The sequence below is a fragment of the Blennius ocellaris genome (assembly GCF_963422515.1).
Source record: "Blennius ocellaris genome assembly, chromosome: 6".
NCBI lineage: Eukaryota > Metazoa > Chordata > Actinopteri > Blenniiformes > Blenniidae > Blennius > Blennius ocellaris.
Genome location: NC_137655.1, coordinates 14,664,297 through 14,690,543, shown reverse-complemented (window position 1 = coordinate 14,690,543; position 26,247 = coordinate 14,664,297). Strand labels below are relative to the sequence as shown.

General features: G+C 43.3%; 2 protein-coding genes across 5 annotated transcripts in view; one reads left to right on the top strand and one right to left on the bottom strand.

Moving 5' to 3' along the window:
* Positions 1–1,084: 1,084 nt before the first annotated feature.
* On the top strand, positions 1,085–14,588 carry prpf40a (PRP40 pre-mRNA processing factor 40 homolog A). Its single transcript, XM_080498391.1, has 27 exons — positions 1,085–1,100; positions 3,005–3,085; positions 3,246–3,389; positions 4,955–5,038; positions 6,385–6,403; positions 6,489–6,508; positions 6,662–6,703; positions 6,828–6,938; positions 7,279–7,399; positions 7,696–7,720; positions 7,852–8,091; positions 9,104–9,209; positions 10,192–10,256; positions 10,356–10,520; positions 11,285–11,393; positions 11,475–11,625; positions 11,731–11,864; positions 11,984–12,098; positions 12,403–12,494; positions 12,609–12,725; positions 12,852–12,989; positions 13,099–13,194; positions 13,270–13,356; positions 13,431–13,521; positions 13,595–13,656; positions 13,728–13,883; positions 14,095–14,588. Exons 1-27 carry the CDS (start codon positions 1,098–1,100, stop codon positions 14,182–14,184), a joined length of 2,664 nt encoding a protein of 887 aa, XP_080354517.1. The 5' UTR covers positions 1,085–1,097; the 3' UTR covers positions 14,185–14,588.
* Positions 14,589–15,156: 568 nt separating this feature from the next.
* Positions 15,157–26,247, bottom strand: part of fmnl2a (formin-like 2a) — a 48,070-nt gene continuing 36,979 nt past the window's right edge. Inside the window, exons 14-28 of one of the 4 annotated variants that reach the window (XM_080498025.1) lie at positions 25,814–26,126; positions 25,416–25,613; positions 24,437–24,457; positions 23,330–23,454; positions 23,000–23,202; positions 22,491–22,725; positions 22,321–22,389; positions 22,156–22,236; positions 21,935–22,064; positions 21,622–21,785; positions 21,438–21,539; positions 20,954–21,049; positions 20,492–20,615; positions 17,328–17,427; positions 16,793–16,929 (exon numbers count right to left, since the gene is read on the bottom strand). In XM_080498025.1, coding sequence (XP_080354151.1) covers position 16,929; positions 17,328–17,427; positions 20,492–20,615; positions 20,954–21,049; positions 21,438–21,539; positions 21,622–21,785; positions 21,935–22,064; positions 22,156–22,236; positions 22,321–22,389; positions 22,491–22,725; positions 23,000–23,202; positions 23,330–23,454; positions 24,437–24,457; positions 25,416–25,613; positions 25,814–26,126 — 1,962 coding nt within the window. In that variant the 3' untranslated portion in view covers positions 16,793–16,928. Of the gene's footprint in view, positions 16,930–17,327; positions 17,428–20,491; positions 20,616–20,953; positions 21,050–21,437; positions 21,540–21,621; positions 21,786–21,934; positions 22,065–22,155; positions 22,237–22,320; positions 22,390–22,490; positions 22,726–22,999; positions 23,203–23,329; positions 23,455–24,436; positions 24,458–25,415; positions 25,614–25,813; positions 26,127–26,247 lie in introns of all 4 variants that reach the window. The other 3 variants (XM_080498024.1, XM_080498027.1, XM_080498026.1) reach the window with 3 other exon arrangements.

Genomic DNA, 26,247 nt, shown 5'->3' with positions numbered 1-26,247 from the left:
AATTAAATCAGAGTAAAATGTGATAATGCTCATGAACAAATAATAAACCATGGTACTGCATTGTCCGAATGCCAATATAATTTTGGCAGCAATAAGAGTAGTTTCTTTTTCACAGCAACATCATGTTACAATCAGCTATGTTCTGGGTCTCGATGTTGTAGTCAGCCCGAAGAGTTTTACAAAAACAGGTTTACAAGGATGTGTCCCATTTTGTTTTCAATAATGTGACACTCTTGGTGGGATTTTACCCTTTAAACTAAAGGAAAAGTTATGACCCATGGGCCATATGTTTGACATTATCATTAGAGATGTTCACTATATTCACAGGGAAAAAAAGTTTCCCAATGTTCTGTTTCAAGGCCTAAAGTTACAGAAGTGACGATTTGTGGCTTTAATGCAGCTGATTAAGCACAAAGGGAATATTTTCCTCTCTACATACTGTTTTTTGTCGTTTGCTGGCTCAAAAAAAACTTTGGTAATGGTCCATTTCACTGTGTGCACCATATTGCATTTGAAGGAATTTGAAAAGTGCATGCATTTCCTGATTTGTGTGATGGCTTGAGGTTGAATGCTGACTGTTGGAATCCAATTCAAATCCACTACTTTGGAGGCTTCTAAAGCGCATGCAAATTTAAATAAAGAAAAAAGTGAGTCATTATAGAGTACAGAATGAGCCAAGAATACTTTTGTGTCTCTGAATTAAATTATGTAACGCGTTTTAAAGACCTCTTTCTACAGCTATACACTTTTGAATAAAATGTGTAATTGCACTCTAAAAAAAAATCTCATTACTCATTTTATAATATCATAATCGTTTTAATAGTAGATTTTAATATGAGCATACTGGTGGTGCATAATGCTTGTTTTCTATCATCCTATTAGACAGACGCTGCTAAATTAATTTTGAAATCGTTCAGGTATTTTGCGGATCGTTTCCGAACGTTGTTGCGCATTTATGCGTATTTCTCACGCAGTAGGATTCTGCAGAGACTTAACATTTGACCTTTCAACGTTCACCCTGAGCTGAACCAATCAGGTGGCTCGTTGTTGAGACGTGCCCAAACCAGTCGGGGGTGCTCGCCGACTGTCTCGTCAACATGGTGAGTGTGGTTGTTTCAAAGAAAATAATTATTTTATCGTTATGGACGAAACCCACCAAAAGTAGATTTCTGATTGTTTCCAGCTTTTCCAGCGTTATTAGCAGCCACTCTTAAGCCTGAATCACAGTATATTGATGTTAGACGCTCTAAGCCGCCGGTTAGCAGCTCGCGTTAGCATGGGGCTAACTTAGCGGCATAATGCAGTGGTGCAGACTAAATCCTGGATGTGAATGGCTTCACCGAAAGGGAAAGATGTTACTTCACTAGTCTTTTTTGTTAATCGTGCTCAACGTCTTTATGTTGCTCAGAATGACTTTATAATTCTAAACGTTAATCATACAAGTATGTATCCATACATGTGTGAAGTTAGTTTGTTTAATAGCATGTTACCAGGCGATGTTCCAGGATTTAGACATATTTCATTCAACTCAAACCACAACCTTCACAAAGTTAATTACCCTCGCTTTTAAAATGTCGGTAAATGTGTACACTGCTGAGAAACTCCTGCTTCGGACAAAGTACAACATAACTGGGAAATCATCGATTCACTGGGGGACCAGGAATTATTCTGGAAGTATAACTTTGTACCCACATTGAAATCCTCAAAACTTAAAAATGAATAAAAACGTTGAGTTGAGTTATTTGGTTTTAACATGTTTAACATAGTCATTTACAAGCCAATGTTTCAGGACAGTCAGACACTAATTCTCCCCATCTTCTGTCAAATGATACAACAGTTTATAAAATTTGAGAAATTACTATAAATAATGGATTTAGAATTCATTATAAATACTCAATTAATCCCAGAGGAGAATTCATGTGCCAGGTGTGTTATTTAACAAATATGTAATGACGTTCTTCGGTTAAAGTTAAGTTGCTTTTACATTTTGTCACTTGTATTTCATTTCACCAGAGCTGGAAGATATATTCATGGTGTATCATGTAGTACAACATAGATATTTTAGCTGCGATATCTAGAATTCTTATCGAATCCAAAAATCTCATCTCGCAAAACGTTTTGATATCTCACAGAATCTCCATGAAGGGGCGATTGTATGGAAGCAATTGGTCTCATAATCAGATTAATAGGTTTAGCATGTCAAACACTTAAAGCACATGTTTGTGTGAGACTACAATGAAATCAATACAGATTCAAAGTGTCATAAATTTTAGATTTTGATGGAACTTTTCAATTTTCTGTTGATGTACATGTACTTATGCTTATGTTGCAGCGGAGCAATCGTTTAGGATTAAACATGTTAATTATTCTATGTTGATGTGTAACACAAGTACACAAATACAAATTAACATGAAAACTGGATCTCTATGGTGGGACGATGCTGCTGTTTGAAAATACTGATGGTAAATATTTATGGGTTTGATAGATATACAGTGTACATATGCAATTATGTATTTCCCGAAGAGCTAACAAATGGAGTTGGCTACTGATATTTATTATTAATATTGTACAAACAATTGGTTATGTTGTTAACGTGTAACATTGCTTGTCACATTGCTTGCCATCAACCGCCACAACCAACAGATATGCTGCCTATTACCAAAAAGGATTGTAAATGAACCCAAAAGGATTAACCTGTCTGAAATGATCAAGTGTTAGGGTTTATTACACATAATGGGAAGGATATGAACGAAATGGCCTCCGTTTTATTCAACATTTTCAACAAGCTAATTGATTAACTGACCCTACTATAACTTGGATTGTGCATGCAGCTGCCCAAAAAATTTTTTTTATTTTAAATCTCAAGAACACCATTGACTCTTATATTTCAGAAATAATTCTGATTTAAATACGTCTTATTAAAAAAAAAAAAAAAAAAAAAACAACTTTACACCACTGGCTTATGTGAGTTCACTAACTCTGTGGTGTTTCCTATTCATGACAGTCTTCATCGGAGGCTAATAGTGGCCCGAGTCAAGCGCCACCTTATCCAGGTGTACTGCCCTCAGGAATACCTCCCTCATTTGTAAGTCGCGAACAGAGACTTTTTTTTTTTTTTTTTTTGAGAAGCAACTTTTTGCTGCTAATCATCCTGCAGGGTTGAATAAACTAAAACTGGTCAAATTTATAGGTCCACGATTCTGGTTTATTAAATCTTTTTCACCCCTTTCTCACCCTGTGTTTAGATGGGACCACCAGGAATACCGCCTCACTTCCCTCCCATTGGAATGCCTCCAATGGCACAACGACCGCCCAGCATGACACCGATGCCGCCCGGTATAATCCCCCCAGGCATAATGCCGCCGATGGGGGCGCCACCAATGGGACAGGTGAGCCTTGTTTCTCGCTCAAATGGCTTCTTATTGAGTCTTCAAAGCAGCGCAAGTTTCTCATGAGCAGCTTTGCAACAATCAAGCGTGACGTGAGTTTCAGTGCCACGTGACTTTTACATGTCTCGTCTTTTGTTGTATTGTGCTCATGCACAGATATCTGAAGAGATGCACAATATTGGGTGCTTGAAGAAAATGCCAATATTTAATTGTTCTCTCAGCCCGTTAGCGATATTAATTTGTATATGTTTTTGTCCTAATTGCTGTGGCCATAATAACATTCACGTGTTAATATATCTTCCGTCATAGACAAATTGCACTGGCAGGTATAAAAGCTAATCAATACATCTATTTGCTAAACAAAGAAAGAGAAACACTTTACTTTTCTCTTGTCTTGAAAATAAAACTCACAGATTAAACCCATATAAAGAAGCCTGCTTGTTGTTTTCAAATAAGAGCAATCACAACAAAAGTAATTCAGCCTCTTTTCCATAAAGTGTCGTTATATTCCTCGCTGAAATTAGATTTTTGTTTTGAGTTTTTGAGGTGGATCCCCATGGAAAAAATGCTCATAACATTCATCAAGAAGTCCTAGTCAATAACAATCATAGTGACTATAATGTATCACTCTCGTTATAGTAAAAATCTTCATCCAAAGAAACTAAGCCTAAAAGAAATAAGATATTCGGTAACAATGAATTGGCTAAATTAAACACTCAGTAAGTGTATTGAGAGTACGCTTGATTAATTCACAATTTGTGAGCTGGAGATGATAAGCAGACAAAAGCTGTCAGGAAAACAATTACATTAAATTGGGGTAAATTGATAACGTTCTGTTAGAGCAAATCCATAAAAGCAAATGAGAAAAATATCCAGAAGCATTTAGAGACTGACATTGGGTTTGCACAGATTTGCTATAGACATTTAGTCTTTTTTGTTGTGTGTGCAAGGATTATTTAATCACATCACGCGTGTTTTTGCTGTCACTTGTTTGAAAACTGGCTTGAATTAAACTGAAGTTTTGTTTCTCAGACTTAACTGGTTGCTAAAAATATCTTTTCACCATTTCTTGTCTTTTTCACATGGCTGTACAAATGTGGATATCGTTGGGTATTGTAGGTGCGAATTAACAAAAATCTTATTTCTTTTTGGTATTCCCCTCTTCTTTTTTTTTTTACTTATTAGAGGCTTCTGAAGTGGCTACATGTTTAGTCTATTCATGTGTTTATTCATTCAGGACTAATCGGTCACATTCTAAAGCAAGTTATGAAGCTGTCGTACATAAATAGGTGTAATCTTGGGACGGGTGTTTGATCAGGGTGTCGTCGTGTCTAAGAAAGGTGGTGATGTTGTGTAAGTACGCTTGCGTTGCTGCTACTCTGATCACAAGCTGTGGAATCACAGTGTTGGATAAGCTGAACAGACACGGCTTCGTCTCACCTTCACCCCTCAGTCGCGAGCAACCTTCACCGACACCCCGCTTCACACTGGGTCTTAATACTGCCTGCCTTCTCCTGGTCGTATGGAAATGTCGCATGAATATTTCATGATGTTTCTTTTATTAGATGCCAGGCATGATGCCGCCTATGATGCCCGGGATGATGATGCCTCCTCGCATACCAGCTGCTGCTGTACAGCCAACGGGACCGGTAACTTTCCTCACGACATTTCTCACCTGTGCACAGCATCACACGGTTTTAAAGATGCACTAGAACCTGTGCCATTCCTAAATTATTAGCCTGGGTTTTGGGGGGAATTCAAAAAAATGTTTTTTTGATTTTTTACATTTCCAAGTAGCATTTGTGCTTCTGACAAATTGATGATTTCATTATTTAAATTTAAAAAAAAGGAGACTCGTCATTCACAGATTGGAATGAAACGACTTAGATGCAAAGCACAGATTAAAATTGGATTTAACACGTGGTCACAGCGTGACTTCACTTCTCACATTTTTGGTTTGGTTCAGTTGGGAATGACTGTTACAACCCAAGATTAATGGCACAATTGAGCAACATAGTTTATATTGATAGGATATAAAATATTACCAAAAGAGGGAAGGAGGGTGCTTCTGAAATCAAATGATAATAGATAATTAGCTTTTCATAGTAGAGTGTGTATGCTGAGTGAGAGGTTTCACCTCACGTGAAAAACTGAGTGGAAGAAAACCTATTTAGAGCATTACTCCGCTTGAGCTGTCTCAACACATTTTTCATGATCACACACACACACACACACACACACACACACACACACACACACACACACACACACACACACACACACACACACACACACACACACACACGATAGTGGCTTCCATGTAAGCAACACAGACGAGCAAATTGGAGGTACTTTGGGTAAATTGAACCAAGTAATTAATAGAACCATAGGAGAACTATCTATCCATCCAGTTTTTAGTTTTTTTTTTACTCTATTGCTTTACTTGTTCAGCGTAGCCATTTAACCATGAGTGAAGGCAGGGTACACCCTGAACCGGTCACCAGTCCATTAAGGGGCAAACACAGAGAGACATCCAGCACACGCTCACAATCAGCAATGGGCAATTTTTGGTTTACCAATTAACCTGCGTGTTTTTGGACTGTGGGAGGACAAAGGATTGCCCACAGAAAACAAACTCGCACACAGGGGGAATAAGCAACGTCCACACACAAGAATAAAGTCGACTGGGGGTGTTTTTGCTGCGAGTTGAGAGCGCTAACTTGTACAAAAAGAAAGATGAGATGAAACTCCTTTCTCAACCATTTTATTTTGGGTTGTTTATTTTTACTTTTAGGGAGAGTTATGCAAACTGACATGCTGCACTTTTCTGTGACACTCATGCAATAATCAGGTTAGTTTTGTCAGTTCCAATCCACTGTGCATCGTAAGTCTGTTACTGATGATGAGGTAGAGGCATGTCGATGTGAATCTCCTGTTTCAACATTGATTCATAGAGTAAATGATTGAGTAATAACATTGTCTTTTCCTCTTACAGCCTGGCGTCGACTCCACAGGTAAGCTTAGTATAAAAAAAAACCACACTTTGTATGTTTGTCTTCATCAGAAGTACGTTTGACCGCTTTCTTTTTATTCACACAGCTGCTGCTCCTGGAACATCTGTAAGTTTTACCACAATTTGCAGTCACATGCAGAAGTTTGCATGTTTACTAATTTTGACAGTTTTGTGCCGTCATCCATGTTTTTTTTATAATTTGCCTTGTGTCTTCTGTGTAACGGCCGTCTGTCAACCTCCTATTTGCTCGTCTCTGCAGAGTACAACTAATGGATCCCCACAGGATGAACAGCCGAAGAAGGTTGGTGCATACCGACAGGATGTGTGAACAACTTAATGATATTAACCAGGGACTGCAAATGGATTTCAGATACAAAGAAATAAAATGAAGTGGCTGATTCCAGTCTTGTTGTTGTTTGCCTCAGAAATCCCTGTGGACGGAGCACAAATCACTGGATGGGAAGACCTACTATTATAACACCGAGACCAAGCAGTCCACATGGGAGAAACCCGAGGATCTCAAATCTCCTGCAGAGGTGCAAATCTTTTATCACTTACATAACGTGTTTGCTATCCGCTTATGAAGCAGCTGTGAAGAGGCACTTTTTATTCAGACGTATTTACATCCATGTTCTCTATGAGCAGCATCAGTGTAACCCGATGTTCAGCAGGGACAGCCACCATTAGATAAATTGTAAATGTGTCACGCCCCAGATGTTCTTATATAACAATAACATAAACAAGGTTTTGTAAGATTATTACTTACACACTGTAAAATGTTAAAATGTTGCTTTCTCGGTTTATTGTATTTCACCAGTTTACTCACCGCAGTTTATTGCCGCTAATTTATTTTCACGGCTTTGTTTCCCTTTTTAGCAAATGTTGTCCAAATGCCCTTGGAAAGAGTACAAGTCAGACACAGGGAAGCCTTATTACTACAACTCCCAGACAAAAGAGTCGAGATGGACCAAACCCAAAGAGCTGGAGGATGTTGAAGGTAAAGTGCTGCTGCCTGATGACATTATGCCGGTCTTGAGAAAGGCAGTGATGTTCCATACTCTGCCTTGTTACTGTCTGTGGCTAAGCTTTTAACAGCATGAATAATGGTTTGCTGCTTGCTTGTTCAATCAATTACTTTATGCAATTAGAGGGTACGTACAGACTTAAGGGAGCATAAATACAATAGAATGTGTTGGTCCTTTGAATTCTTCCATATCTGCACCAGTCACTCATCTGATACGTACTTTGAAATACAAACAAGAATCCTCATAGTTCTTCCTTTGTCTCTTTCAGTAATGATCAAAGCAGAGGAGAATGGGTAAGGAACTTCCTGTTTACCCTCTGGTGCTGGTCACGCTGCTATATATTGTGAACAAATACAACAGTTATTAAAAATGTTTCCCCTGTGCGGTGATGAAACTGATGTTCATCAACACGGTCTGCTTTCAGAACGTCCGATGCGGTGGCGGCAGCAGCAGCAGCAGCAGCAGCTCTTGGAAGTGCTGTAGCTCCAACGGTGCAAACCGATAATATAGCGACTATGGCAACGGCAATGGAGGTGGAAACTCCGACAGTGGTCTCAGAGGAGCACCTGTCTCAGCCAGCCGTGCATCACACAGCTGAGGTCAAGACCGTGGATGCACCTGTGGCTTCCTCCGAGAGTACAGCAGTCGCAGAGGGCACGGCAAGGTAAACAGTGATGGGCCCTTGTTTAAACTGTGTGAGCACTTCAGCAAACACAAGACACACTGAAGTTTTGGTTCATGTCGCTGTAGCACAGCACAGGGCGCACTCCGTCGTATTGTGGATCTCTACATGGACTGAGAATAGTTTGCATTGAGCTCAATAAAAGTCACAACAAATAGGAGAATTTTTAGTAACGTGTAACTGGAGCACAGCGCTGGCGTTTCACCACATGATTGACACAAATCTGCAACCACATTCAGATCATAGCGTCTTCGTAATGAAAGGTGTATGGTGAAAAGAATGAAATGTTAATTAAGTCATGTAGATTACTATATCCAAATGAGCTGGAGCAGTCTTGCATAAAGAAATATTCTTGTAGTGTTCTAAATGTGCATCGCCATCTTTTCATAGTAATCCAAGTCGGGAATAAAACATGAAATTGTACAAAATTGATGTGCTGCTTTTACCCTCCACATGTACCACAGAATATCAGGTCAAACCAAACCCGTCTGTAGTCGTGAGAGTTTGGAGAACCGCTACTGTGTAATACTCTGACATGTTGACATGGAAGACCTCTTCTATATTTGCTTGCTCTGATTTACTTTACTGTAGTTGTGCTGGAAACGGATGTGGTTCTGACCGGTTTCAATGTCAAGTGACATGTTTCTTATCAAAATGTAAACGGTTGCCTGAGCTGTTCCACTGTCACCTTCTATCTCCTTCTCCCACAAAATTTTTCACTGCTGCATGGAGCCCCACTAAACATTGTACTGTTTTTCAGGCCAGGAGTTTTCTAAATCACTAAAAGTAGCCCAGGGTTTGACACAGGGAGGGACTGTCTCGAGACATGAGGTTTAAATCATATGTCTTAAGACAGGAAAATGAAAGCATTGTTGGCTGTTTTATATATGTGTGTGTGTGTGTGTGTGTGTCGGTGTGATAAATCCCCACTGTCTGAAATATTTATTTTTTATTTTTACACAACTAAGTCGATGGTGTCTTCCTTTGTTCTCAGTGTTGAAGTCGTAAAAGAAGAACGGCCTGAACTTCAGAAGAAAACCTACAAGTGGAACACAAAAGAGGAGGCCAAGCAGGCTTTTAAAGAGCTGCTCAAGGAGAAGGTAAGTCTGGCTGCCGAGGGATTTTATGGCGGCGCTGAACTCGCTGCAGGCAACGGGCTCTACTGTCTCTTTAGTCACCTTTCTCTGTTTCTGCCGAGAGACAAGGCTTCGCTGTAATGCACATCAAAAGAATTACTCTTGTGACGACGCGTCGCAGCATTTTCACGAGTTCAAAGTGTCTGCTCTTACTCTATTTGGGGGCTCCTCTGATTGAAGATAGTCTGAGTTGTTGTTGATCCTGATAGTGTTACTTACAACACATGTAAACAACATGTGACCTTTTTTTTTTCTTTCTTTCTTTCTTTCCCCAACCGTGTTTTTACCACCACGGTCTTTGATAATGCCCGATGTGTTTAACATTCTGATCTGGATCTAATCCCTATTCCTCCCCGTGAGCCCCTGGGAGGTCTCCGCTAAGCTTCACCTGCTGTTGCCGTGGACATGCAGTGACATTCTTTGTGACACGGCCGCCCGGCGACACCAACCTTGAATGCGGCTATATTTGGATGCTTTTTAATTTTGTGCACAAAGCTCTCCTCTGAGATTGCTTGCCATTCCCTGAAAGATCCTTATTCCTCTGTCTTTATGATTAGCTTTATTGGATCAAAGGCCGGGGGCCATCTTGGATTAGGACAGTAAGAGAAAGTGGCACGCCTCAGTGAGTTACAATCACTGACAATGCAGAGGCAGGTAGTGGAACCGGTTCATAATGGATGACAGTCACTCCCTCGGAAAAGCCACTTCTATAAGTCCTTCTTAAATTATTGCCACTCTGTACCACTTAACCAGCATCTATTAGTAATTAAGAGTGTGTGTTGACTTTAAGCAAACCAAAGCAGCATTATTCCTCCACCTATTCTGTGTTTTTCATACAAAGCTAATTGTATTGCATTTGCTGTTTAGTATGCTATGTAATTTGGACAGTGATTTAAGATATTTGGTTGAAGTTGATGTGATTTTATTTTATTTTCTGCATTTGTAGGGCGTCTCTTCAAACTCCTCCTGGGAACAGGCCATGAAATTGATAATCAATGATCCTCGCTACAGGTACCGCATCCTCCTGGCTGGAGTTCATCCCATTTACCGACAATAGTAGATAAGCAGCATCTCTGACTTCAGATCTCCCTCTTTCTCTTATCCACACAGTGCACTTCCTAAACTGAGTGAAAAGAAGCAAGCATTCAATGCCTACAAAGTCCAAACGGAGAAGGAAGAGAAGGAGGAGGCCAGGATCAAATACAAGGAGTCCAAAGAGACTTTCCAGAGATTCCTGGAGAACCACGACAAGATGACGTCCACCACCAGATACAAGTGAGCGCTACAGTAGTGTCGCGGTGAACATGTGTGTTTTTTCCCTGCATTGATTGGCGTTTCCCTGAATTGTCAATATGATTATGCAGATTGGATCAACAAAAGGTCATGTGTGGCTTTTGCATCACGCCATCACACAGTTACAACATCAGTGGCCTGCGCTTAACCTCTGAGCTGTCGCACTGCCGTTCGTCACACGTTTTCTACTCACTAAGACTTTTACTTGGTTCAATCCTTCCTGTGAGGAGTGACACACACTTGACACCTGAACATTGCAGTTGGGACTCGATGCTGCATATGACTTGAGGTTTCTCTTTGCTTGGGCACTTCATCCTTCCGGACGATCGACCGGTGACCTTGACAATAATCCAGTTTCAGAGATCAGCTGGCACAGGGATTGTAATCTGGGCTGACAGACGAGCAGCAGCAGGACAGCGATAGCGCGGCCGCCCGACGGTGTGTCCTTATAGGCTCACTGAGATCAATCACGGCGCCTGGCGCTTGTAATTAACAAGCTTGTCAAGTAGCCAAGCAAATTGAATGCATCGACTGAACATTATGAACCACTTCTTCCATCTTTACTTTCATTTTTATTGATATTCCCGGAGCTCTTGCATCAATTCTTCTCCGCCGTTCATGTGACTGACTGTGCAGAGATTGACGCTGATGTGTCACTGGGCAATTTGAGCTGGGAAATGTCGCCATCATGTGGCTCCTTGTGTGAAACGTATTCTTAAAGCCGATCATCTTCACTTCCATTCCAGGAAAGCGGAACAAATATTTTCTGAGCTTGAAGTGTGGAGCTGCGTTCCCGAGAGAGACCGGCTGGAGATCTACGAGGACGTGTTGTTCTATCTCGCTAAAAAAGAAAAGGTGAATCTTTTGTCCCGCAGCGTAATTCCTCTCCCGTGAAGATGTGGCGTTAAGCGTCGGCACGCTTTCACGTCTTTGCAGGAACAAGCCAAGCAGCTGAGGAAGAGGAACTGGGAAGCCCTGAAGAACATTCTGGACAACATGGCTAATGTCACGTACCGCACCACCTGGTCTGAGGCCCAGCAGTACCTGCTCGACAACCCCACCTTCGCGGAGGACGAGGAGCTGCAAAGTACGACTGCAGCAACTCGCAGTTTGAAAAGATTGCTGAGACAGTGGCACCATTCACATGCCTGTATTTGTTCTTCTTGCTGATGTTGTTGTTCTCTGTTCTTAGATATGGACAAGGAAGACGCCCTTATTTGTTTTGAGGAGCACATCCGGGCGCTGGAGAAGGAGGAGGAAGAAGAGAAACAGAAGACTCTCCTTCGAGAAAGAAGACGGCAACGCAAAAACAGAGAAGCCTTCCAGGTGAGACAAAAAACCAGCTCTGGATCTAATTTACTTCTGTTTAATGTGCATCGAGATTTGACGGTCGTCTCGTTGCTGAATATCTGAGATAAGAATTCCTGAATTGTTTTCTCTCTCAGAAATTCCTTGACGAGCTGCACGACCACGGCCAGCTTCACTCCATGTCCGCCTGGATGGAGATGTATCCGACCCTGAGCTCAGACATCCGCTTCGCCAACATGCTGGGCCAGCCGGGTAGGACAGCCGGCCTCAGGACATGTGGCGCCTCATGTCCCCACGACACACGTGACGGTGGCCTGCACTCTGCAGCACATGACACACACACATGTGAAGAACAGGAGCACATCAATGCTGGATGAGCTTGCTCTCGTCTCTTTACTCGCATTCATTTAACATTTGTTTTTAAATTATTCACACATACTTTCATTGTTTTAAAGCCTAGTTTTTTTTGTTCTGCTTTGCGGCGTCGGATCTAATTCACATTTTCTTTCCTGAATGGGAAACGAGTTGCATTGTAACGACGCGGTGTCTCCTGCAGGTTCGACTCCTTTAGACCTCTTCAAATTCTACGTGGAAGACCTGAAAGCTCGCTACCATGATGAAAAAAGAATCATCAAAGATATACTCAAGGTAAATGTCTGTTTGTTACGCTGTTGGAGATTTTTATATTTAAGTATAGTCTTGGTAATTAGTGCTTTTTCTTTAAGCAATTGTTATGATTATGCATCGCATGTCTGTCCTCAGGACAAAGGCTTCCTGGTTGAGGTCAACACCAGCTTCGATGACTTTGGGTCGGTCATCAGCTCAGACAAGCGAGCCACCACACTGGATGCGGGAAATATAAAGCTGGCCTTCAACAGCGTAAGCCTTCCTCACATTTGTCTTCATGCACCACGGCTCAGCGCTCGTCTTACTGAAGACCAGTTTTATATGAATGAGCTTGCAACATTTTCATTAATCGCTATCCTTGGACCTTTTCCTCTGCAGCTGCTGGAGAAAGCCGAAGCCAGAGACCGCGAGCGCGAGAAGGAAGAAGCCAGGAAGATGAAGAGGAAAGAAGCTGCGTTCAAGAACATGCTGAAGCAAGCCACACCGCCGCTGGAGCCAGAAGTGACCTGGGAGGGAGTACGTCGTCTCCTGCACACAAAACCTTCCTCTGGTTTGGAGGCACAGCGGCGGTCTCCGCCCACGATTCAAAGAGTTTGATGCACTGACCGGTGTGTTGCTGTTCCAGGTCCGAGAGAGGTTCCTGAAAGAGTCGGCCTTCGAAGACGTGACTCTGGAGTCAGAGAGGAAACGAATATTCAAAGATTTCATGCATGTTTTGGAGGTAAGTTTCGGTGGCGATTGAAGTCAAATAATTAGTGATCAACACAATGAGGTAAAATGACATGTTGACTTCCAGCATGAATGCCAGCATCACCACTCCAAGACGAAGAAGCACTCGAAGAAGTCCAAGAAGCACCACAGGAAACGATCCCGCTCTCGATCGGTTAGTAGCAAACACCCGGTGACGAGAAATACCTGCTGTAGCTTTATTCCCTGACTCACTCTTTGTTCGGAAAGGGCTCGGAGTCTGAAGAGGAGGAATACCACAAGAAGAAGAAGCGATCGCAGTCCAAATCCCCGTCGGAGCGCTCCTCCAGCGGAGAGTCCGGTGAGTGTTTTCCACCACTTCACCGTCGAGAAGAAATGCACCTTTGACGCCAACGTTTTGTCCCCGAAACCAGAGAGAAGCTATAAAAAGTCCAAGAAGCACAAGAAGAAGGCCAAGAAGAGACGTCACAAGTCTGTAAGTACGCAGAAAGGAGCCGAGAGGTTGCCCTCACTGGTTCCTGTGTTTAATCCACTTGTGGCCACCAGGCGTCTCCGGACTCCGACAACGAGAAGAAAGGGAGAGAGCGAGATGGGAAGCGTGAAAAAGATGCAGAGAAAGATAAAGAGAACGACAAGTCTCGGGGGAAATCTCGCGCTGAATCGAAACAGAAGTCCCCGAAAAGGAAAGCACCCAAAGAAGAGGTAATTTCCATTTAGTTGTTGTGATGAGTTTGTTTTTTGGTTTCTTTAATGATGGCTGAGCCTCACATGTTAATGTGTTGGAAAACGAGACTCGTCCATTAAATCCCGCCGTGGTCTCGTCACCCTGACGGCCTACAGCCGCGAGACACCACGTAACGTTGTGCGTTAACGATTGTGTTGCTGAGTTTTTGTGCGACTTGCGTTGTGCCAGGGCGGCTGGGACACGTCGGGCAGCGAGCTGAGCGAAGGCGAGCTGGAGAAGAGGAGAAGAACTTTACTGGAGCAGCTGGACGCGCCGTGACGACGCCTCCGCTCGGCTCCGCACCTCTGCAAACGGGCGCCCCCGCCCACACAGGTCCGACCGCGCTGCTCGCTCCGCCCCCCCCCCTCGGACCGTCACGGCAACGCGCTACACTGAGCTTACACTCTTAATTGTGACTGATTAATAGCAGGAGGCTGAACCATGGTTAAATATCAAGTTGTCTTTCGTTAGCTTCAAGTACTCTTTCGTAGTATGTTTAGATGTTTTCCATTGCCAATTTTTTTTATACTATCTTCACTGTCACATTGACTGCCTCTTCCCTGAAGAGAAAAGAAAAATCATCAGAAATGAAATTTGGAGAAATGTTCTTGGTTGGATCCAACTTCGATGTTCTAATTGGTGCGTTTGTTGAAGACCGGTTAAATGTAATAAAGTTTTGTTTCAATCGATGAAGCCAAAGGCTGGAGTTTTATTTACGTCCATGGGGCTGGTCAGCTGATCTCGACTGACACAATGATGTCGGCAGTGAGCCTGAATTTGGATTCGTTTCACACATTTTCTCAAAGTCGTCATTTGATCTAATGGCACCCTATAAAGGGTTAAATGCTGTTCGCGCTACAGTATTAGTCTATCACTTCTTCCCATGTCAAGTTTTGTGTGGCGCAAACAGTGTGGACCAATCACAGCCTCACATTTGATTCTGTGACATGTAAATAACTTTTACTCATTTTCCTCAAGAACAAGACACTTTGTTTATCTGTGGTTGGATCCTGACAGTTTGGTGCAGAAAACAGCTCAAGAGTGTTAAGAGACCTTTTAAATAATAGAATCTGGTGAAAAGTTGGACCGCCCTCAAGCTTATCCCAGCAGTCAAAGTCCATTACGGTTACGTCGACACGGAGCTCCATTTATCTTTCAGTTTGACGTGACCGCAGGTAGAACATGCAAACTCGTCAGGAAGGTCCCACCATCCAGACGATCCCATGACAAATGAACATTTCTGTCTTCACTGTAAATAGTTTTATTTGTTCATATTTTGTTGAAAATCTCATATCACCTATCTTTTTCTTGAAAAAAAAAAGTTTGTTATTTTAATAAAGCACAAACTGCCTAAAATACATTTCTGGTGAAAGTTTACAAAACAAAAAAAAAAAACGTGCCAGTATTATCCGGTCTGAGAAACGATGGGCGGAGAGACGGAAGATGAACGTGATGACGTGCTTCGGCGGAGAGGATTCTTGGAGGGTGTTTCACTGAAGCTGCTCCGCTAACGGGAGACTCGTATTCATGGTTAGTGCGGCACATAGGAACACGTTCAAAAAAAAAATCACAATTGGCTGGCTGTTGCACCTGTGATTAAACACTACCGTTGATTTCCGGCTGCATTTGGCTTAATTAAATATACAAAAGTGGAAACAAACTATAAGTTAAAATAACATTCAAGTTGTAAAGCACAAGGCAATGAAAACTTTTTGTTGTTGTTTAAACAATATGTACAATATTAACCATCTGGTAAAGTGAATTAAGTAAAAAAAAAAAAAAAGAGGAGAGAAAACATTGTAGCAAAATATCTGTACATTTAGGAAACATCTGTGTGGTGTACTTTTGTTTTTAATGATTATGGACACAGATATAAAACATGAGTTTAAATGAATCTTCAGTGGTTAAATACTATACATTAAAATTACAGTATAGTGAGTAGACACAGCAGCCTGGAAATATTAAACCTGTAAAGTGTTTCACAGAGATGCAATTCCGAATAACGTCCAGTTTCAATGAAATCTTCCAGTAGCATTAAAGCAGTTTCGACTGTTCAGGCTTTGTTAACTCGGCCCCTTTGTTCCCAGAAACCAGATAAAAGACTGCAGATCCACAAATGCACACAAGCAGACCGACTGCTTTTAATGAATACAAAACTAAATGGATAAATCTGCTATAAATTCACATTAAACTGGTTTTCTTGTTTTAGTTTATCCTTCTTCACCCACCTCTTAATCTCTACCAAATGTAGACTTTTAATTATTTTCTGATGAATTTCAATCATCAGCCCTTTGAGTGAAACATCGTAAGATGTTCCAAAAAAAAAAAAAAAAGGGCCAGTTGAGCTCATTTGTCTTGGAAGAGGAATGGACGCAAGTACGGGAACGTACAGAGAAGCTCACTGCTTTTATGTGTAACAGCTGGAGGGAAAACGTCCCATACATTCGACATTATCTGTCCCATTTTCTTTTCACGTGGCTCGTAAGACCACTGCATGTCCAGTTTTACATGTTTTTATATTCAAGACAGGTCGAGTTGTATTGCTTCAGGTGAGATTATTTAAAAAAACAACAAAAAAAACCAACACGTCAACAGACAAACAGAAGACAGCGTCGATATGAGACACAAAACAAAGGTTCAGGCACTTGGCTTGTCGAAGGTTTGTGAATCAACCTTTCAGACACTTTGTATTCAGTCCCGCAAATGTTCCAGTCTTTCATAGTGTTCAGACACTAAAGCGCACGCATGGAAAATCCTTATGTAATATATTTACATACTCAAAGGTTGCTACAAACACTCGTCATCTTTCGTTCGCCGTCCTTCACTCTGTATCAGACTTTCTGTCACTCCTTCCCCCTGACCTTCCTCCCCTCCCCCTCATCCTCCCTCCCGCTTCACTTCCACAGTTCCCTCGTCACATGACCACTTCGCCATTGTTCACCGGCCGCAGGTTCTGATCGTCAAATCGTTTCCTGACGCTCCGCCGCACAGCGTCCGCTCGCCTGTACGGCTGATTCCTCAGATCTGTGAGAGGAGTGACGGGAGGAGGAGGAGGAGGAGGAAGGGGGGGGGGGGTGATAAAGAGAGCCGTCAGTCATCTTGTCAGGGTGTTTTGATGAGCCCACATGTTCAGAGTGCTGGCAGCCTGACTCTCAAAGCAGTGTGAGGTCTAAACGCACACACACACGTTCACATAGAAGTGTCTGCAGGTCAGCTGTCTTTGGGGATTACAGGCTATGTGGGGGGGGGTTAGGGTTATCGGGGATGTCACTCTGCCAGAAACCTAAAAGAGCGACCAAACATCTTGATGCATCTTTTCTACAATGTACAGTGTGAAACCAGAGGGACAGGCAAGGAGGAGTAAAAACTCTAAATGAAAAAAATAAAAACCAGGAGAGGAGGTAAAATAAAGAGATGCTTGCCAGGTCTGGGACACATCCACCACTACAGGGTTGCTACTGGAGGACTTCCTTACCCTCAAGTAGATATTGGGAAATTTAGTAATATTATTCTTCTTTAGAGCTAGATGAAAAGAAGACAAAATGAAGGTTAAAAAATGGAGGAGGCCGACCAGAGCGCCTTCACAGCGGCTTTGCTAAGAGAGCAGCGGCGCGGGCAAAGCAGAGAGGCGGCGAGCTGCGTGTGGAGCGGCAAGGCGCAGCTACGGGGGGGGCGGGGTAACTGCTTCAATTGGCAGGGGAGGACAAAAGCTTCCATATCTCCTTCTTTTTTGTGTGTGTCACTAGACCCAGACTGCTTTGCAAAGTGGCTGCCAGCAGGATGAGAGCAGAGCCCGTTTCAACCTCCAGAGTACACAGCAAGTGAAAACTGAAACAAACAAACAAACAAACTCCAGGACAAACAGCCTTGTTATGTTGAATGGATCCATCACCAGAAACAAACCAAAGGATGCAACGCAGCCAGGAAGACACTCAGCACTGATGGATGGATGAATGAGTGAATCCACCTGGATGCATGTTAGTGGCACACACACACACACACACACACATGCAGGCAGACTGCAGTGATGCAACATGTTATCATAATGCAGGTTAGTCATGAGCCCGGCAGACCGCCGGCCCGTCGCCAGGCAGCGGCAGCGAGCCGAGTTGCGTGGGACTAGCTGGTGGAACAAGGGTGCATTGTGGGAAAGAAGCAGCAGGGATGAAGCGATCGGCATGCCAGAAGCAGTTCCAACAGTGAACAATGTAATGGAGACACAATCGTTCATATATTTTTAAACAAAACACTGATCGGAACATGGAAAAAGCAAGTTATAATGCCACAGACACGCATCAGGACATTAGTCACGGTGTGAATGATGATCAAACTTATACGCGTACATATTCAAATGTACGTGTATAAGTGAATAGAACCATTTCAGCACGGATCAGGTTAGATTTCTTGTTTGTTTTCAGTGTATGGCCACGAGATGGCAGCATGCCTCCTCCCTTCTGTGGGGCAACCCACTTCCCGCCACCACCGATGAGAGCAAGTTTGATGATCGTTTCTCTCTGTGACATTATGCTTGGAAAAAAAAAAAAATTATAATGACGATAACTGTGGGTGACAGGCGTCATGCAGGTGTGCTAAAAGGGTGAAATAAATAAATAAATCCACCCCGACACCTTGTCATGCTCGGGGTGGGAGAAGACACGTGAATATACACACACAGAAACAAACACACACTCAGGAGTGTGTCTCCGGGAACCATGAGATCAGGCACGGTGCACATGCGACGGGGGGGGGGGGGGGGGGGGGTCCGAAGTGTGAGAGTGTGACGGTTAAAGAGGAGGAGTGTGAAGGAGGGCATGCGAGGAGGGAGGAGAGAGAAAGACATGAAGAAGAGAACGTTTTTTGTTCCAGCAACCTTTGAGAAGAGACAGAGATCTACAAGCTTTAGTAATGGTACTCCTCATTGAGAGCGGGTTCGCAGAAGAACCGAGAGCCACGCTTGGCCGTGCGGGCGGTAAAGGGCACGGTCTTCAGCACTGCATTGAGAACAACGACAAGAACAACAGCCAGGACAAAACAAGACAGACACAACATGAGTAAAGCAGACTCCTACAGCGTTGAGTTAGCACTAAGCAAATACCCGACGGCGGCATCAGGGCCTGGGAAGATCGCACATCTTATGAGGAGTGTTAAGAAGAGATCGTCAGTGAAACGAAGAAGGCAACTTCAGATTACAGCAAAGTTCTATTTGATACTGAAATGGGGATTAACGTGAAGCGAGTGATGATACCGACGTGGTAAAATACTCAGTCACAGCTGTTTGAGCCAGTTTTAGCTACTTTCTACACGACTGCAGTCATTATTAATTCTATTTTAGTGTGTTTTAGATTTTGCAAGTATAATAATATTCACAAGCACACTATATTACACTATATATATTCACTAAGTAGTGAATAGAATGAGCACATCCAAAACGTAGCTGTACAATTATATAAAGCACCTAAAAAAAACAACAAAAACAAATTAAAAATGTCCTTAAATCAGCAGTTTAAGGGGACCTGCTGTGCTCATGTTCATGTATTTATACTGTATAAACTCTTATTGCTGCTTCCAGGCATGCCGAGTCCATCACCAACATGCAGCATTGACCATCTGTAATTTGACTCCAGAATCCCTATTTCTTCTGATGTGATGGATGGATGGAGGGATGGATCATTTATAGGAAATTAATCATTGAAAAATTAAGGAATTTCCACCCAAGAAAGCTGTACAAACATAATTGAGGAGTTTTCCTTCCCGTTGCAACTTCAACTAGAATCTTTACATCTTTATATCTATGAAAATCTGTTGGAAAGAGTGAAACTAAAATAAATCACAGACAGTTCACATCTTTTTCAGCTATGACGCTTGGGATGGACGTTTCACTGCCTTTACAGCAACAACTGAATAATAATACTCTACAATCTAATGGGTTATTTGCAGCGTGAATACAAATGAAGGAACAATCTCCCAAAACACAAAACAAAAAAAGAATGAAATGTAGTGCAGCTCAAAACACTGCAAACATCAACCTCAAAATACATAGAAATAATTCTAATCTCGAGGTGATCTCAAGCAAAAATAAACATCATTACATTTCCAAAGGCCACAGGTGTGTCACACTGCATGATGATAGATTGTACAAGTGGCCAATAATGATATGAGACAGAAAATACACAAAAGTATAACAGGTCCCCTTTAAATGGATGCTTTAAATGTACTCTTTATGCAATGAAAAAACTAATTTGATGGCTGATTAACACTCAGGAGATAGTCATATCCCGGCCCCGTGTAAAGAGACGACGTTACAAAGCAAAGACAAAGCAAGATGAGTAACCATCAGTCATCAGACATTTTGAGTCTAATGCACTGGAATAGCAGTCGGCGTGTGTTTGCACCTTTGGTTTTCAAACACCTGTTTTGTTTTGTTTTTTTAAAACAGCCAGTCGTCATGTTAGTTGGTTAAGAATCTTGTTTTTTTTAAAGACTGAATTTCAAAGTAGAAGCGGAGCTTCATGCAGAGCACCCAGTATGTACGTGTTGCGATGTCAGCGTGTGGCCGCAGACCGCGGACGCGTCCAGGTGACGTTACCGGTGATGATGTCTTCGATCGCTCCGTCTTTGCCCTCGTAGACATGGCGGCTGTCTTTCACCTGCTTCCTCCTGAGCTCTTGAATAAGCTCTTGCTGCTGCCGCTTGTTCTTGTGGGACGGGGACTGGGAGGAAAAACAAACTTCAGATTAACATCGGCGCCGACAAATAACGCGACCAAAAGATTCTCACTCTTTTATGTCATTTTTTTCATGTCATCATTCTTTAATCATGAACATGTGTGTCCCTAATAACCATTGTATAATTTGAAGTTTGTATAATTGCTGGCGAGTCTCAGCAGGGTGCCGGGCGGCCGGGCTAGACTTAAGTACACCCAGCAGGCGGTCGGTGCTCCGCTAATCCTGTGATCGGGAGGGGAGGCGAAGGAAGCGGGGCCAGCTTACTCCTCAGAGGCCTCCCGCCTCGGGAATTATGACAACAGGTGGAGGAGAGGGAGACTCACCTTCTGGTCCTCCTCCATCATGGCTTCTTGTTCCAGAAGCTTCTCCATCATGATCTGCTCCTGTCTCTTCCTCTGCTCGTTGTCCTCCTCCGCTTGCTGCAGGGATCACACAGTCGCATCGTTTTTGCGGGCGAGAAAAGTTGCTTTTGTAAAGAGACACTGATCAGCAGCTTTGGGGGGGGGGGAACAAGAGAAAGCCGCGAAAGCAATTTGAGCATTTGCACAACTCTGTAGAATAGCCGCACACCTGCGCTGCGTTCCGTTTCCACCTGGTGGGCATACGTAATTCCGCTAATGCAATAATGGCTTCTGGTTTTCTTTTTGGGATTTAACTCGGTTGCAAAGGAAAATAAAGTCAGCAGTGTGGTGAAAATACCGAGAGGGCACATGCTGCCTCTTTGCAGCCACATTAAGTCTGGAGCCAGTCAGCCTGCCAGGTGTGCGCCTTCCCACTGGTTGTGCGTGAGACAATTATCCTGCTCACCCTGTAAGCCTTCACAAATCGCACGAACACGGGGAAGAAAACAGACGGAGGCGTGGTTTTGGCGTTCTCGCCGAAGAACTTCACCGCCTCGTCAAAGGCGTCCTGTGAAAGTAAAGACAGGTTAAAGAGAGAAGAGAAACACTTTCCACAGTGGCAGCTCTGAGCGAGTTGTTCCTCATATTACCTGTGCGATCTTGGCGTCGTCCTGCAGCTTTTTCAGCTTGCTCTCGTTGTGTGTGATGAAGTCTTTGAGCATGGTGTTGTGGCCGTGCATGCTGTACTCGCGTTTGGTCAGCTCCATGCCTCTCTGCAGCTCCTTCACGTCCAGCAGGACGTTCTCCAGCGACACTGTGAGAGCGCGGGGGGGGGGGACTTAGCTCGCACACAACTTATCCGCAAAAATGAAATTGTGGAAAACATTGCGAGCACAAGAGCCGAACAGATTCCGTCTATGTGGCAGTATGACCACGACTGGAATATTTGCACGTGGAGCTCACCTGCTGCAGCCTTCTCCACGTAGTGCAGTTCATTGTAGAAGAGAGAAACCTGCGAGTACTTCTCTTTCACCACGTTGGCAATGTAGTGTAATAGTGTTAGTTTGCGATCTGTCGACTTGGTGTCGAGTAGCTGTGGAGAAAGTACAAGGGGAAACAGATGTGAAGAAACCGTCACGGAATTACCATAAAAGTCTTGCTTGAATAAGAAGAAAGCGACTTACCAAGTCTAAACTTTGTAACTTGAAGCCGTACACCGCTCCCCTTTTGCTGCTGTTCATGTAGTTTCCAAGAGCCAAGATAATCTACAGAATAAGAGCGGCGAGAAATGAAAACCAAATCTCCGCATGCGTCCAGCATGTTGCTCGGTTTGTGTGAGGTTCACTTACCTCGAGAATCTTCTTTAGCTTCTGGGAGGACTTGATGGACACGGATGCTGCAATGACGGCATGGAGTTGCTGTGAGGAAGCAAAGTTTTTCAGCGTCGTCACTCTTACGTTCGCAGGAATCCCCCCCACCCCCACAAAAAAAAAATCAAGTGACAAGCTTATTTTCTCACCGGTGTGAGCATCTGTATGCTTTCGGTGAAGTTGCCGATGAAGGCCATGATGGTCATCTTCTGCATGACCCGCTCGATCTTGCTGAACTGCATCATGAAGCGGTCCTCGTCCGTCAGGCTCTCCACGGGCTTGCGCTCCTTCTCGAACTGCCGCAGCACTTTGATCTCGTTCTCCGTCGGCTGGAAGCGCATCAGACACTCCACGAAGTCCACCGGCAGCGTCCGGAGGTCAAAGCTGGAAGATGAGAGGATCAGAGGAAGAGTGGACTACTTGTAGAGAAGCATCAGTAGGGAAAAAAACACAAAAAAAGGCTGAGAAAATAGAAAATCTCTATAATTTTCTGATATTTGCTTTAATGGAAGGATTTACATTAAAAAAAAACTGTTCTAATTAAAAATACATTACAGAATACTAAAAATTCTAAAACTACCATTTGTTAGAGTGACGTGTCACCTCTATAAAAAAAATAAAATATGCATTGATATTGTACAGAGGCTTCTATGCTTACATCTGAATGGCCTTGCAGATCTCCTCTGACGTCTTGCCCACTTTCCTCAGTGTGATGGCCAGGTTCTTGGCCCTGTTGGAGTCCAGCAGGGTCACCTTGTTGGGCCCCTTCTGGATGACCTTCTGCTTGTTGGTGGTGACGTCAATGGACGGGCCCTGGGCTTTTGTCTTAAACATCTCCTCAAACTCATCAACGTTCAAATCCTGAAAGACAACGTACAACCGTTAATGTGCCATTTTAATGAGAATAAAATCTGGGACCGGCGACACAACGCTGGAAGCCTGAGTGAGGACGACGCAGTGGAGGAGATGAGTGAGAGGACGGTTTTACCTCAAGTATCCTCTCGTCGTCGATCTCATTGAAGACGGTCCCGTTGATCTGGTTTGGCTTCAAGGCGACCCAGTTGAAGACAGGCATGCGGAACTTGGTCTTGATGGGTTTCTTGATCTTAACAGCTGCACCAGAGAAGACGAGTGAGCACAGTGTCACTGCAATCTACAACCAGCGTGTGCAACGACACAAAATACATACATTCAAACATGCAGATGGAAAAGGTGGATGGTTTTCCTGGGACTGGTAACACACACACGAGTACAGCTCTTTTGGTGTCTTTATGTTATATCTGTCTACTTTCTAAAAACTAAAAATACACATTCTGCTTCCACATTAAAGATTCCAGTGTCTATAGAAATCCTTCAGCATAAAAAGAGCAGGCATTGTGGCGTCGTTTAGTCTTTAAGGAAAGGCTCTTGGCCTCAGGCAGCAGAGACAGGCCAAAGGGTACACCTGTTCAGTAAATGGACTATATGGAGAGGATTTCCTACTGGGCCGGGTGACAAACTATTTATTGGAAAGATTAAAGCGATTTCAAGCCGCCGGGGCTGCTTCGATGGAGCCGAGGGATGAGGTGGCGCCGCGCTTCGCCACAGGGATGAGGTGTCAGCAGGGACAGGGAGATAACGCTGTTAGGGGAAACGTAAACAGCATTCCAGTTCCAGATCTGCGCAATGGCTATCACTTCAATCGTCTACCAGCCGCAGCGGGACAGTGTGTCTCAGCATGCAACCCACTTATTGAGATGTGGTGATGTTTCATTCATGTAAACACACACACGCACACACACAAACACACACACACGCACATACACTCATAACATTACAGTAAAGAGTCAGACTAAACCATGCAAAGATTTGAAATGTGGTATTTTCTTTGTTGGTTAAAACCGTATAAAGTTTTCACAGCAAAACTTAAAAAAAAAACAAAACAAGAAGAGAAAAGGTGTTTGAGAAACTTTAACGTCATGAATAATTTAAAAAGAAGTCAAACTTTCTGTTGTGTTTCCAACTGGGACACTGAAAATACCATTTTCAAAACTTGTGGGACAGAGAGGGAACAGTGCGGTAACAAAATACCAAAAACACGACAGGCAGAACCTACAGAAAAGTTTGATGGGTCCCTCTGGTTGGCAGAGAAAAAAAAAAAAAAGAAAAAAAAGAGGAAAGAATTCACAGAGAAATCATTAAGAAGTCAGCAGTGTTAGTGAGAATGATTACACATGCACATCTCAAACGCACGCTGCAGCGAAGCATCTGCGATTCTAAAAATAAAACTTAGCAGGGGTCCGACTGTTTACTGAGTCGTGGAATCAATATGAATCCACTGGCGCTGCTGCGTTCCCTGACTCAAAGGCTGCCGCTGAGAAATTAATGCTCGTGTTCACGTTAGAGTGGTGAATACGCTCCAGCTACTCACCAGAGGATGATCAGGTTAAATATCTCTCACAATGAGTATTAAAAGGATTTGTTTACGTATCAGAATGCAAAAAAGTCAACACAGATGGAAAACCTTAGTTTTAAATACTCTGATATATAAATGTATTATACAACTGCCCGAGTAGCATTAGTACATAGCAAAAGAAAATCTAATTATCCTTCAGTGATATTTTCATTTTGACCAAAATGCAACTGAAGCCAAGCAAGCACAGGAATCTATACCAAGATGTTATTGCAGCTCTTTCGGAGGTCGTTTTCTACAATATTACTGCTCAGTTTGCTGAGGTAGATGTTTATCCGCAAGGGAAGTTGAAGCCCTCTCCCAGGGAGGCCGGCCACAACAATGAATTAAATGTCAATGTGTTTCAAAATCCCGTCTATATTTTCACACTGGAAGATTTTGCTCAGCAGTTGATAGGCAATTCAAGCCATTTGCTGCTGGGGTTTAGTTACAGGTAGTTCCATCAGTTTTTATATACACCTGCTACCACAAACATGTATTTATTTTCATTGATTTCTACAAAAACATTTAGTTATAGACATTTTAGTTTGAACTGTTTTAAACGTTGTCTGGAGGAAAACGCTCCTCGGCCTGGCCGAGAGCTGGTTCGGTGTGCATTTCTTTTTGCGTGCGTTGACCTTACCCGCTAACCCAGAGTTCATGATCACAGTGGGCGTCCCACAGCCAGGCAGTGGCGGGGGCATGGGCGGAGGCGGAGGGGGCAGAGAGGCTGATGTCGCCGAGAACAGTCCTGGCGGTGGAGGTGGAGGCGGAGGGGGCGGTGGCGGAGGTGGCGGGGGTGCTGCTGCAGCTTCAAGTGCCGATGAGGGTCCGTTTGTTACTGCGAGAGAGAGAGGTCAGATATACATATCATGAAGCTTTTCCTGATGTGCATGGAAATGCAAAGACACACGGAGAAACATTATTGCTTGTTTTCTGGACTCTGATACTCGCTTCATCAGCGACGGCTGTCACAGATCTGCTCTGTGACTCAAATCAAAGTTACCCAACGAAAAACTGCTGAGGTCACATTGAACCTACGTGAGCCATTCACGGGCAGTGGCGGAGGTGGCGGAGGCGGGACCGGCGTGCTGGCTGCCATGGCTACGTGGTTTGAACTGATGGCTACTCCGTTTCCTCCCATCGTGGCAGCAGGGAGACTCTCTAGACCGGAGGGCAGCGAAGGCAGGATGGAGATGTCGCCGTCTCCCTTCTTGTGGATCTTGATGGTGCCCTGCTTCTCCAGCTCGTGGATCTTCTTCTCCAGGTTGCTTTGTCGCTGGATCGCCTCGTCTTTCTCCTTCAACATCTGCCGCAGTGAAACCACCTGCGAGCTGGTGTCTTTATAGACTTCCTGTGAGGAAGCAAGTTATCTTATAATGTACTCAAGGAAATGTTATATTGGAACTACTAGTGCAGAGCAAAGCTTTTATTTAAATAGATGGACAAAATGCATATTCAAACAGCTTATCTAT

Coding starts and splice junctions, on each gene's coding strand:
- prpf40a (XM_080498391.1), top strand. Junction 10,257..10,355: donor ATCAATGATCCTCGCTACAG/GTACCGCATCCT, acceptor TTATCCACACAG/TGCACTTCCTAAACTGAGTG. Junction 13,195..13,269: donor ATTTCATGCATGTTTTGGAG/GTAAGTTTCGGT, acceptor GTTGACTTCCAG/CATGAATGCCAGCATCACCA.